This window comes from Paroedura picta, chromosome 1 (assembly GCF_049243985.1).
Source record: "Paroedura picta isolate Pp20150507F chromosome 1, Ppicta_v3.0, whole genome shotgun sequence".
Lineage (NCBI taxonomy): Eukaryota > Metazoa > Chordata > Lepidosauria > Squamata > Gekkonidae > Paroedura > Paroedura picta.
Window position 1 is genome coordinate 72,582,383 of NC_135369.1, and position 14,355 is coordinate 72,596,737.

Genomic DNA, 14,355 nt, shown 5'->3' on the forward strand with positions numbered 1-14,355 from the left:
CTGGCTTCAAGTAAAGCTAGCCCGTCCTAAGTAGACATTACAAAATTCAATTCCAATAGCACCTTTAAGACTAACAAAGATTTGATCTAAAGGTGTGAGCTTTCAAGTGCAAGCACTCTTCCTCAGATAAAATGGAACAAGGATCATAAGAGTCCAGATATAAAGAAAAAGTAAATTAGCGGCAAAATAATAAACTGTCATAATATCCAAATTATGAAGTATGATAATGATAATTCTTTACTAAAGCAGCTAATCAGTCCTTTTGAGTTCAGTTGTAGTTCATAAAAACATTGGAGAAATAAAAGAAGAGTTAGTTCTTATATGCCGCTTTTCTCTACCAGAAGGAGTCTCAAAGTGGCTCACAATTGCCTTCCCTTTCCCCACAACAGACACCCTGTGGGGTGGGTGAGGCTGAGAAAGCGCTAATATCACTGCTCGGTCAGAACAGCTTTATCAATGCTTGGGTGAGCCCAAGGTCACCCAGCTGGCTGCACGTGGGGGAGTGCAGAATCGAACTCGGCTCACCGGATTAGAAGTCTGCATTCCTATCAACTACACCAATGTCAAGGTTAGTAATTAATGGCAGGCACTTTCCCAGTTGTGAAAGGAAATAATTAAAAGAGACTAGTTGTTAACTCCACACCTAGCAACTTGAATCTAATTAGATACCGTGTAGCATATGTTCTGAATGATGGCAAAAGGACTGTGTGATTTCACCTTTTCTTTGTAACCTTGCTCAACTTGGATGCTTTAACAGGCCATGTGCATTCTTTTTATCATTTATTAAACTTTCTTGTATTTTGAATGTGCTAAACCTGATCTCTGAAATGCATCACACATGTTTGGTCTTGCTATCTGATGTGCTCAGTGGAATGATGGAATAGGGGTTGGACTTTTCACTTTTGTTATGCTATGAAATGCTAAGGTACCTAAAGTGCCCATTCAATGCTTAAACACTGTATGTGACAATGCAAAGTTCTGTAATATTTTGTCTCTGTAACTTAGCTTCTAGAACAATGCCTTAATCAGTAGGCCTTGTGAGGAGGGTGTATTTAACCATCTCTTGAAATGCTGCCAAATAGTGCCAATGTTGATGTACCGGCCTGGCCTATTTCCAAGGCCACTAGAATTGTTGATACTAAATCACTGGAGTCGGGCGGAGGGCTGGGAGGAACGGATATCGCCTTTTAGGTACCTTTCCAGTGACTTAGCAAAATGACTTAAGGGTTGTCCCAGGGTCATGTGCAAAGGTGGAGACCTTAGGTTGTTGGTTTGACCTGTAAGGGCATCACCTTCTCCCGCCTCCAATGAGGTTATATAATTTTATGATACTCTCCTGTTCTATACACAGGCTCTTCAGGGACCAACCCACCTGTGACGTTTTGTTTTTCTGCAGTTGAATAAAATCATAAAAGCTTTTCCAGTCTAGTGGTCATTCTATTTGGATACTGCACACTAGGCAAATGATCCCAAAAGCCCAGACCAGGCCCTGGGTCATCAGGAAGAAGAAATTTAAAAATTGGAAGATCAAGGAACAGGGATATCATAATAAAACCTGATGGTACTAGAAGAAAAAGGACTTGGGGGATAGGGAGTCCCCATAGCAGTCACTTAACCCAACCTTTAATGCTGCTTCTACCAGGGCACTGCCCTGAAGAGCCTCATATTCACAGAGCTGTAAAGGACGTAATGTCATCATGGAAAACGGTGAATGTCAGCGTAGATATGGCAGTAGGCTTACTAAAGATGACCGGGTGAGTGTTACGTATCAGGCCTCCTCAGGGTTCTGTGCTGCTTGACTGAAAAGACTGTAGGAAGGGATACTTAACACTACTTGGTGTATTGGTCAGAACTGGATTTGATGCCCCACTCTTTCACATACAGCCAGCTGGGTGTCCTTGGGTCAGTCACAGTTCTCTCAGCCCCACCTACCTCCCGGGGGTGCCTGTTGTGAGAGGAAGGGAAGGCAATTGTAAGCTGCTTTGAGACTCCTTAGGTTAGTGAAAAGCAGGATACAAAAAAACCCGCTTCTAGTACTATTTTCCATAATCCAAGCCATGATTTAGATTAAGTAATCCTTGTTGGAGGGTTAAATATGTACTGTTTTCCTAATTAGATCAGCAGACCCACCCATTATGCTAACAATAAAATCATTGATTTCTCATGTCTAGTTTGTGCTTGAGACTGTAGCAGGGAAATCTGTTTAAACTACAGTTAGGTGGCTCATTAGGTGGCAAATTTTCAGCCTCATCTTCATCTGCTTTGTAATGAGGAAACAGCCATTCTGATTTAGAGTATGGGAAGAACTCTTTGAACTCCTAGAGCACAAGGAATCCAAGGAGAAAAGAAACTCTGATTTCAACTGCAAATTCAAGGCTCTCAGCTCACACAAGCAGAATGGAGGAAACCTGGACATTTCCTCTTGCCTCCCTCATCCAAATCACCAGTCTAGTCGCCCGGCTCAAGTTCTAGGGAATGAGCCTACACTTACAAGGGCTCCACTTGACTGCTTCCAAGGTGAGACTTTTGTAAGTTTCTGGTCTCCTGCCATTCACAAGGGGCCTCTGTCAATGGGCATGCTGACACTTGGCCATATGTACAGAATGGCTCATCATCAGGCTTATGTGGCACAGCAACCCTGTTGCAAACACAGCTGCAGAGCACCAAGGAATCCCCAAGGAGAGTGGGATGAAACCCCAGAACCAAAAGAGGTTTGGTAAAGGCTCTAAAAACTGAGGAGGTGAGGAAGCAGCCAACAGCGCCCTGTTCTTTGCTTCCCCACCCTGGCAAGCACCTTATTCCTCATGCCCCACACTGCCTGTCTACCCCTCTCCTGGTACTGTTCTGGTACTCAGGGGCTCTCTATTCAAGGACAGAAAAAATATTTTTTAAACTCAGTTATAATTAAACAGTGGAATTCACTGCCAGAGGATGCAAATGATGACTGCAAGCACTGATGGCTTTAAAAGGCTTTCAATCCATTGAGGATAGGTCAATGATTGCTAGCTATAACGACTAAAGTGAGCCCCCCTGTTTGGAGCATTTGGGCCAGCAGGATCCTTTGCATGGCCTACATGGTCCTTCTATCCAGTTTACTCCCCCACCCCCCCGGATAAACAGACATGACTCACCTAATGCTCCTTGGCAGATATCTGTCCTTGTGGCACCTCCAACAATAAACTGAGGGTCATCCACAATTTCCTGCAGATACAGGATTCATTGGATACAAGATTCATTGGATACAAGTGGATACAAGATTCATTAAATTATTGATGCTGATGCTCAGTATCTTCACATAGGTGTATCAGGAACACATACCCTGGTTGCCAGAGTAGTAAATTTGTCAGATCTATTTTTTTCTTGCTCAGACTTGTGACTATTCTCTGCTATATCTCTCTGCTATATATCTCTATGTATTGAGTCTTCTCCAGTGATTGTTACCTTTCCTTTGCTGAGGGAATGGCCTAGGTATTTCAGAGATCATTTTTCTGTTGCTTCCGTTTTTTTTTTTTAAGAACTCTGAATTGTTACAATTTTCTTTGTGTTATGTTACTGACTATGGGAGGCCTGGATACAATATGCACATAATGCGCTCAAATGTGAAAGGGATGAATAGACTTAAAATACATGATTCACATCTTATCCCAAAGTTAAGGATCAAAATTCAGCACAGTTTACAAAATAGCCCCTGTGAAAATTCATGGTATAAGTGGTCAAGACAGGGCATGTGTACACTGGAGCATCTCCTGCTCTTTATTTTTAATGCTTCACTGCCAAATTGAATGATGAGCATTGTGCTCCAGATCAGCACTTACTGCAAATCACTTGGCAAGCCTCATACCAAACATATCCAAGAACTGCTTGAAAAGCCATAATGGGCTCAGGGATGCAATAGGTCATTCTCTTAGGTTGCACACAAAAGTTTATTTATTAAGTTATTTAAGCAGTGCTTTTTTAATAGAAGCAATTCACAGGATCCCTTATAACAGTTAAAAGCCACAATAATAAAATTACAAAAGTAACATCAACAGAAACCTGGCACAAATAATAATCATCATACTGAATAGATAAATACGGAGGAGGAGGAAGAGGAAGAAGAAGAAGAAGAAGAAGAGTTGGTTCTTATATGCCGCTTTTCTCTACCCAAAGGAGGCACAAAGCGGCTTACATTTGCCTTCCCTTTCCTCTTCCCACAACCTGTGTGAAGGGTGAGGCTGAGAGAGCCCTGATATCACTGCTCAGTCAGAAGAGTTTTATCAGTGCCGTGGTGAGCCCAAGGTCACCCAGCTGGCTGCATGTCGGGGAGTGCAGAATTGAACCCGGCTGGCCAGATTAGAAATCCGCACTCTTAACCCCTACACCAAACTGGCACCAAACTGAATACATTGCTAAATACTAAAGTTCACTAAGGGCTCTTTTAAAAGCTCAGCTTTAATCTGATGGGAAATGTTCATTAAGAACGAAGCAAGACAAATCATCCCATGAAGGGAGTTTTTCATAGTCTTGGCACTACCATTTAGAATACCTTTCCTTTTGTGGCCACCCACTGAACTGGTGTGGGCCACTTAAGGACCAGTGAGGGAGATCTGTGGATAGGTTCAGAAGGCAGCAGAGGTCCCTTGAGCACCGTGGACCCAGCCTATCTAAGGGCTTTGGCCAGGACTCAGATAGAGCCTGAACAGAAATTAGCCACCAAGGATTGGCATAATAAATCCACCTGGACAATGCAAATGTTCTCAACTAGTTCTTCTTTACAGCAGTCCCAGTGAGCCATGTCGGTGGCAAAGAAAAATCCCCAAACTAAATCCATGCAACAAAACCAGACAGCATGATACAGAACAGCTCTAGATACGTTGCAAATGTAGCTCCACAAACAGCTGTTATCAAGGCATGAATTACTTCAGGTAATTCTTCTCTAGGAAATGCTGGTAAAGTAGCCTAAGCTGATGACAACATGCTCCCAGGTGCAGGGAGCTCAAGTCTGGAGATGAACCGACGGGGAAGGTCTATTGCAAGAAGCAGCCCTCCGTTTCCACATTAAACTCAGTAAGCAGTGATGCTTGCACCGCTACTAGCATCCAGCAGAGGGCAGAAACTATTAACCTACTGACATTCCTGTGTCTTTTCCATATCCCAACCCAACTTTTGAGAGAGAAGAATGAAGCAGTGGGGACAAAGGAGGGATACTCTCCATCCCCACAAAGGCCTTGCCACAACTGAATGCATTAGAAGGACCAATGGGAGAGAAGGGGCCCAAAGCAAAGATACACAAGGTGTTTTGTGCAAGGCTGAGTGCAGTTGTGGGCTGCCCCAGAAGAGAGGCAGCTTGGAAGAGGCCAGCATGGCATGCCTGTGACTCAGCAGGCCTGTCTAGAGACACATCTCCATTAGGAAATTAGCAAGGCATGAACAATCGCCTAAATAACCATGGCAACAACTAGACAGTTTTTGTTGCATGTGTTCCATTCTCTGAATGGGACGGAATTTGGGGAAGCCCTGGAAGGTGAGGAGGTGTCCAGAGCAGTTATATGTAGTTTGGCTACAAATGGGCAAGTTGAGCAATATTCTGAGACAGGAACAAGCTCAAATGCAAGCATCACTTTGCCATGCAACACCTGTCTTAATTATTTCAAGGTATTTGGGAAGGGTCATGAACTTGGCTTAGTTGTACAGGATGTATCTAGGACTCTCAAGGGTTCTATAGTCATGAATGCAGAAAATGGCTGACATCATTCTCCTGTACTTTGGGCATAGCATCCTTTCAAATTCTCAGGTGGGAATTCAGCTAGATTCAACTGTCTGCCAGAATTCCCGTAGAGAGCACCCAGGGACTCCTGTAGGAAAGAGGCATTAAGTAGAAGATGGAAAGAGGCCATGGGAGCGATATGCTAACGTCTGGTAAGAGGCTTTCAATGAAAGCTGCTAATAGGAGCTATTACAAGAAAGAATAACCAACCAGAACGGCCTTTTAAGGCCTCCTGCAAGCAGAAGACCAAGTACTCACCGATGGCCGCTTCCAGCGAACTCCATGGGTTTTGCCAGAACTAGGTCCCAGTTCCTTGAAGCCAAGAACTGAGGGAACGGCAGGGAATTGGGGGTCCTCAAATAAAGAGCCATTTTCCAAGCACTCCTGCTTCAGAACCTCATAATCCTGACCAAGGTACTTAATAGCATTGTGGTGGGCACCCACTCCTTCTGCCCGCAAACGGTTCCTCTCCAGTTTGGCAGCAATTCCTCCAAAAGTAATCATGGTATGGCCAGCTGGGCACTGGCAACAGAAGCCTCAGCAGTTCTCCTGGAATCAAAAAATGGAAAGAGGGTGAAAAAGTGGCCCACAGATTGCCTAGAACAGAGAAAGGAAATAATAAAATACCTAACATATATTTATCCTCCCCTTTCTCCAGAGTGGAGGGCAGACTCCATGATTCTTTTTATCCTTACCACCACTCCATGAGGAGGTCGATTATGATGGGAGAGAGAATGGCCTGAGCTTCAGTGCAGCATGGAGAACTGTGGCTATTCCTCCCCCACTCTAATCTTGCCCTGCACTGACTCTCACAAGTGGCCCTCCATGAGAGCATCTGCCCAACAGCAGCCCTAAACGGAGGTGCTGAGGAAGAGATTTGCATGAAGAAGCACCCAAAGGCAGAAGGGTGGCTTCACTTGGGCTGAAAGCCTGTTAGTACCATCAGTTATGCTGTACTCTTTCTTGCCACATCAGACAAGGAATCAGAGGCTGAATCAAGCTGAAGGGGAAAGGGACAATATAGTAGTTCTTGGAAGGACAGCCATGAAGACTTCTTGATTTACCTTACTTTCAGCTTCAATCGGGTCTTCCCTCCCCCTGGTTTCCTGGGCTGGTGTTAGACTAGACCCACATGATAACAATCTGACCCTGATTTTAATCAAGAGCATTGTTATGACCATGCTAGAAACCAGAGTTATGAGTCATTGGGGAGGGGGTTTTATACTGTATTATCATCATCTTAATTGTATCTCTGGGGTATTAATGATTGTATTATGGGGTGTTTTAAATTGATGTTTTGTATGATGTTTTATTGTGAACCACCGTGGGCCAGCTTGCTGGGAGCAGTGGCATATAAATCTAACAAACAAAAACAATGTATTAGTCCATTATCAGGCAGCTCTTTCTGCATAGCTTCACTTAACTGAGGAGTGCACCAACTTCTAAATGATCCACAGCAGTGGCTAGAGCATTCTAGAACTGTTTATTCAGGCATTAATTTGTAGCCCCAGGCCCTGGCTAGCCTCATTGCTACCCAAAGCACCCCACTAGAATTCAGGTTTTGACCCAGACAGCATGAGCCAGAATACAAACCACGGCAGAAAAAACGTACCTCCTCTGACTCAGGGAAGAATAAAGGGAAGGCTAGTAAAAGCCTTTCAAGGATGATCAGAACAATTAGAAAACAGGATTGCTGCCTCTGCAGAAGTGTGCTGAGCAGCTTGTCTCCATATCCTGCCTAAAAGGCACAGGGCACCAACTTAGTAGGGGTTGGCTAGACCTGGTTTCAAAAGCAATTTTATCTACTTCTTGTGGCCTTGCTGAATGTTATTTAAGGAGTATGTGTACCTACTGGTATGATATGTAACATTATATCCAATTACATGAATTCCACAACTGAGAGTCCCTACTACTCAACACTAAGGGCAAGGAAAACAGCTGAACAGGAATAAGGAACCAAGTTACGCACACAAATCACTAACATGAAACAGTTTGTTTGGGGGTCTTCTTCATGACAAGGTCTTTTCTTGTTAAGGAACCTACTGAAAATCCAGCAGCCTAGGTGAATAAGCCTGGCTAACTCAAGATTTCAACCCGAGAGTCTCTGGACTGGATTTGAATTTTACATTCACCTGCATCCAACTGCTGCATAATGTAGGCAGAAATTCAACAGACAGAGTTTTCCCTGAGCAGGGATCAGTGCTTGGGTTTTGCAACCAACTCGGACAGTCAATCATACTGACTGTCTGCTTGAACAGTACTGTAAATAGCCTTCATTGCCTGAGTTCATCTTCAGCTGAATGAAGGCCAAATCAAAATATTCTGGCTATTCCACAAAATGGCTTCCCACTCTGCAGTCTGCACAGCTGCAGGTTCACTGAAGGGAAGTCTGAGAAGCCTCAAACCTGGCAGCAACACAGCTCATTTAGCAGGATAAAAGCTCCTGGGAAAGTACAGTCAGACAGATAAATCAGAGAAAACTTGAACTAGGTGAGATACAGAAAAGTCTGTCATTAGATCCTCCCAACATTTATAAAATGCAAACAGAAGCTGCATGAGGACCATATCCAGACGGGGCCACATGGGAAGCAGGAAAGAAATACCAGCCTGGTTTCATGCATGGAATCCAGCACTCTTTTAACTTTGAGGGTTCACAGTGTAGGGAAGCTGGTTTCAATTGATACCAATGGACAGTGGGAAATGCTGTCAAGTCACAGCCAACGTCTGGACAACCCCACAAAGCTTTTAAGGCAAGAGACTTTCCTAGGTGGTTCACCATTGCCTGCCTCAGACTGTTTCTGCACTAGTGATTTTTTTTAAGTGCTAAACTTTGTTCCTTTCCACACTTAATTTGGCCTTTCTACCTGCAGACCAGAATTGTGTGCTTCCCAAAATTAATGACACCCTGTTTATGGTGATTTCATTTTTGAGATGGGTTTTAATTTGGGGCTGCCCAGTAGAGAATCTCTTGCATTCAAGTTTCCCCCCTTCAACCACCATTTTGATTTGTCTGTGCATGCCCCCTTTCCATGTAATATCCATCTCCCTCCCTCCCTTTGTCCATCCTGTGACATCCATTTTCAAAAGCATCAAAATCAGCTTTTTTTTGTTTTGTTTTCCATAGTCCCCTGAGGCTAGGGATTAGCTGACTCCTTTCATGCATGCACCTCCCCCTGCCATGTTTGTGTCCACTCTACTTCCCCTGGCCTTACCACCTTCTAAAAGTTAACAAATTCCCCACACTGGCTTGTGATGCACCTTGCCTGGAAAGGACAGGAATTCAACAACAACAGTACCTTTATTGGCATACTAAACAACATAAATAGGTACTTCAACCACCAGAAAAACACACCAAACGAAACATAAGATGCTTGTATTGATAGGAATTCACTACTGTTACTATTTCAAAGGGGTGCTTATCACTTATTTCTAAATGACACTCATAAAAATATTCTTCACTTTAAGATGACTGTTTGCTTTCTAAAGATAAGACTGTGGATGAATTACACCTTTTTATGGTGCAGTTATGTTATAATGCATTTACATAATTATTGGTCCCCAAAATACTGTTCATGTCATCATGGTAGTGAATTATTCCATTTAAAATTGAACATGATTGACCTCAAAATGAAATGGGGTTGTTTGTCGGTCTACACCCACTCCAGGTCTATGCAAGAGCGTTGTATCAGGATCAAGGGGAATTTTTTAAAAATCTGGTTCTACGGGAGGAGGCACTTTAGGAAGTAAATTTAGAGGGAGAACAGAAAATGGTGAATCAAGGTATTAGGGAGGCAACACGGAGGAAGGCATTTAAATGGATCCTAAAATTTACGTGAAAATGTAGAATGCATGCACACAAAAAAGTGGGGGAAATCATACCAGGATGTTTCCTATTTTGCAGTCGAGTGCAGAAAATATACAGCATGTTTAATTTTAGACAAAATAAGGGGAAATGCAGAAAATGATACCTCAGTGCGGAACATCTAGGATCAAACTCACAAAAACGAAAGGGAATCCTATGCGCAGGTAAAACAGGGTGAGCCATAAGTGCAGAAACGTGTCGCAATTCTGTTATTCCTTCATGGTCTCTTGTTCAAATACTGACCAGGACCAAACTGATTTAGCTTCCAAGATCTGACAAGACCAGGCTAGCCCGGGCCATCCAGGTCTGTGTGGGGTCTGTGTGTGAGAAACTCAGTCTTATCCCTGGTAGATCAGAGTTTGAGTCCAGAGGGGCCTTTAAGACCAACAAAATGTTATTCAAGATATCATCTTTCGTGTGCATGCACATTTCTTCACATACCATGAAATGGGAATTACCAGGCACTTGATGTTTGCATTTAATTCTGGGTTAAGCATATCGAAGGAAATAAAAATGTCAAAAATAGACAGATGTATCCTTAATTGTGGGATGCTGAGAGTAATTAACTGAGACCCTGTCTCCTCTCAAGGGTGGAGGCCTTGTGTACCTCTAACCTGGATCAGGCCCTGTGTCCAAAAACAATGATGGATTAAGAAGATCCTCATCTGTCTACACTTGATAAAAGAAAGCATTCTTTAGCCAGATACCCCAAATTTCGCAATATGCAAACATACAAACTGAATGGTATACATGGACATAGCTACTCTCTCCTAATTGCCAGAACTGATGTTTCTTTGCTTTGGAAAGCTTCAGGAAGATATCTGTGACAAGATGTAGAAATTACTTGGAATAAAGAAACGTCAGACTTTATACAGAGTTTCCTTCTGTTAATGAGCTATCTCTGAAGTGCTAGGGTCATTTCAAGCAGTACCACTGCCCTACCCTTTTTCACCGCATGATCTTCAGCCAAAACTTTGGATACTTAAATCTGGTGACTGGAGCAATAAATGGACAAGACCGCTCTTTCTAGAACCTGAAAAACGCCCCAGGTTTGCAAGAAAAAAATGTGAAATATAAAAAGGAAAAAACCCTACTATCGCTGAAGCCTATCAGGGTCAGCCATGATGCTGGTTACCCTAAGAAAGGAACCTCAAAGCTAATATTAGCTGTTGTGGGATGCTCCAGAATCTCTCTGCATCAACGGGAAGGCATTTAAAAATTCCCAGGTCCAACTGTTAGCTGTACAGGTTTCTCTCCAGTTGCAGCATCCAGTCCTATGATTACTGGGAAGGAAATCCAAAAACTGCCAGTGATAGAATGGACATGTGGGCAGTGTCTCACAATCAGTGGTTCTCCTGAAACCAAGTGCATACAGTCTGCAGGCTACAGGTAGAGGACCTCGCTGTTTCCGAGATTCTGAACTGCAGCTACCCTGGCTAACCCATTCCTTCCTGGTGGCTTTTCATTGTAATTGTCCTTCCACATAGCACCCTTCAAACCCGGCACTCCACCAAACAGTACGGTCAGCAATTATTCAGCTTTGAAACATCTGTGAACAGAAGAGAACTCTCTGCCACCCCTCGAAACTGGTGAGCTCATCCATTCCAGCACGCTCGATGAAACCCATGCAACATGGAGAAGAGCTAGGCAGAGCTGGCACAATTGTTTGATTTTGCAGAAGCACTTCCTGCAACTTACATTTCCTGTCAAAGTAAACTAAAAATGGTGCTTTCAGATTGCCAGAGCAAAACCTCTATACACAGTTTTCTATTCAAATGGTGCACTCAAACCTTGTACAGGGTTTCCCACTTCTAAATACCATTTAAATACACTGGTTTAGAAAGGGATAATTGTGCTTAGGACTGCACCAAAAAGTGCCTTTCCTCTGCACCATCAGAACCAAGGCTGCGCCCTGTATAAGTTTAGAAGAAGAGCTGGCTTTAATACCCCACTTTTCACTACCCTAAGGAATCTCCAAGCAGCTTACAATCACCTTCCCTTCCTCTCCCCACAACAAACACCCTGTGAGGTAGGTGGGGGTGAGAGAGTTCTAAGAGAAACTGCTGTGAAAACAGCTCTAGCCGAACTCTGACTAGTGCAAGGTCACCCAGCTGGCTACATGTGGAGGAGCAGGGAACCAAATCTAGCTTTCCAGATTAGAAGCCACTGCTCTTAACCACTATACCAAGCTGGCTTTCTTTACTTCCCACAACTCCCCCTTTTCCCTTGTACCAAACTAAAAGCAGCAGCTACTAGACAGAACAATGGCCTTATCAGAGCTTTTGCACTGGACTGCAAAATTCTAGGGATTCTGAGTTACAGCCTGAAGGTATATAGTCCAGATTGTTTTCTGAAATTTTGAATCTGTTGATGGTATCAATGTTGATGATGACAAGTACAAAATTTACAGAGAATATGGTACTTGCTACAGGTTAAGTAACATGAAGTAGAACCTCTCATGTACTATGACAGTGGTGTAAGCCCAAGCACATGTCTACTCAAGCATCAGGAACCTAGCCCACTGCAGCAACCTTTATCCATCCTCAACCACACCAAGAGCTTCGCATAAATTTAAAGAAGAAGAAGAAGAAGAAGAGTTGGTTCTTATATGCCGCTTTTCCCTACCCGAAGGAGGCTCAAAGCGGCTTACAGTCGCCTTCCCATTCCTCTCCCCACAACAGACACCCTGTGGGGTGGGTGAGGCTGAGAGCGCCCTTAAATCACTGCTCGGTCAGAACAGTTTTATCAGTGCCGTGGCGAGCCCAAGGTCACCCAGCTGGCTGCATGTGGGAGAGTGCAGAATCGAACCCGGCATGCCAGATTAGAAGTCCGCACTCCTAACCACTACACCAAATAGAAACAAATGTAGTGTTAAGCTACATCTACTGGTCTGCTAAGATTTCAACTCCCAGAATCTCCTGCATGAATGTTATAGAGTGCACTGAAGTAACTGGGATTGCCTGCTAAAAACATACTCTGCAAGAAGGCCAGGTGTTAAGTATTTTCTTCCCATTCCTTTTCTTTCAGCCACATAACACTGTATTTAGGGAAGTCCCAGCCCCTTTTAGGCTCCTGCTGCAATACAACAAATCTTTTGCTTATCATCTCCATTTGCAGCAAGCATACTCCCACCTAGGTCTGCACAAATGTGCTTGAAGAAAACAAATGTGAAGTGCCATAGCATCGTACTGGTCGGAAAGGGAGGTAAGAAGGCAGACCAAAGCAGCCGAGTCTTAGCTAGTTACATCCTATATGATGGGGGTGGGATGATGGAAATTGCAGATGACCTCAAATGGTAGACACTAACTAGAGATCATATAGAGCAGTGTTTAAACAAGTCTCTGCTTGGCCCTCATCACTGCAAAGGAAAACAATTTCAGTAAACTTGGTTCCAGAAAGCAAGGCTACATTTCCTGCGCCTGAAAATCTACTGTCTACCTGAATTTCCTTTCTCCACACTTCTCTTCATACCCTTTGTTAACCTAATCCTCACTAAAAAGAAACCTTTGAAAAGTAGATGCAGAATAAATTCAGCATAATATTTAAGGTGTCCAATATGCTACTGGGGATGAGCAGACGGCTAGTACGAGTAGCACCAGAATGAATGAAGTGACTGGGCCAAAGCCGAAAGGACACTCAGTTGTGGAAGTAACTGGTGGCGAAAAGACAGTCTGATGCTGTAAAGATTTTTATTCCATAGGAAGCTGGAATGTCAGATCCATGAATCAAGGCAAGCTGGACGTGGTCAAACAAGAGATGACAAGACTGAACATCGACATTTTAGGAATTAGTGAACTCAAATGGACAGAAATGTGTGAATTTAATTCAGATGACCATCAGGTATACTACTGTGGACAAGAATCTCGCAGAAGAAATGGAGTAGCCTTCATAATCAATAAGAGAGTAGGAAAAGCAGTCTTGGGATACAATCCCCAAAATGACAGAATGATCTCAGTTCGAATCCAAGGCAAACCATTCAACATCACAGTAATCCAGGTCTATGCCCCAACCACTGCTGCTGAAGAGGATGAAGTTGACCAGTTCTATGAAGCCCTACAATACCTTCTAGAAGCAATGCCAAAAAATGATGTGCTTATCATCATGGGGGATTGGAATGCTAAAGTAGGAAGCCAAAGGATTACTGAGATAACAGGCAAGTTAGGCCTTGGAGTACAAAATGAAGCAGGGCACAGGCTGCTAGAATATTGTCAAGAGAATACAATGGTCATTGCAAACACTCTTTTCCAACAACCCAAGAGACGACTCTACACATGGACATCACCAGACGGTCAACACAGAAATCAGATTGACTATGTGCTCTGCAGCCAAAGATGGAGAAGTTCTATATAGTCAGTAAAAATAAGACCAGGAGCCAATTGTGATGGGCCTGGAGGGAAGGGGTCCTGGGTGGGTGTGTCCACAGCTATGCTTCCCAACCATACCCTGTACTTTTGCACCACCTCTGGGATTTCTTGAAGCCTGAAGAATGTTTCAGGGGTTTCTATATGACAGAAAATTTGAGAAAGGCTGATGTAATATATTTCTTTCCTGAACAAAAATAAATATTGTTAAAAGTTTAGGATTAGGTTTTGTGTTGGCAATAATTAGAAAGGATGATCATTAAAGGTAAAACCTTGAAGGCTGAGAAATAAGGACAGCATCTAAATTCTGGCCATGGCTTCTAGAGCCAAAGAAAATTTGTCAAGGCCCGTTTACAGATACATATTATTTGAACAATGGAGGCACT

At 43.3% G+C, this 14,355-nt stretch overlaps 1 protein-coding gene across 3 annotated transcripts in view; it reads right to left on the reverse strand.

The window, feature by feature from the left end:
- The window catches only part of CAPN11 (calpain 11), a 38,969-nt gene that overhangs the window by 16,254 nt on the left and 8,360 nt on the right, over positions 1 to 14,355 (reverse strand). For all 3 annotated transcript variants that reach the window (XM_077342438.1, XM_077342428.1, XM_077342447.1), the window contains exons 2-3: positions 6,005 to 6,295; positions 3,132 to 3,201 (exon numbers count right to left, since the gene is read on the reverse strand). In XM_077342438.1, coding sequence (XP_077198553.1) covers positions 3,132 to 3,201; positions 6,005 to 6,250 — 316 coding nt within the window. In that variant the 5' untranslated portion in view covers positions 6,251 to 6,295. The remainder of the gene's footprint in view (positions 1 to 3,131; positions 3,202 to 6,004; positions 6,296 to 14,355) is intronic.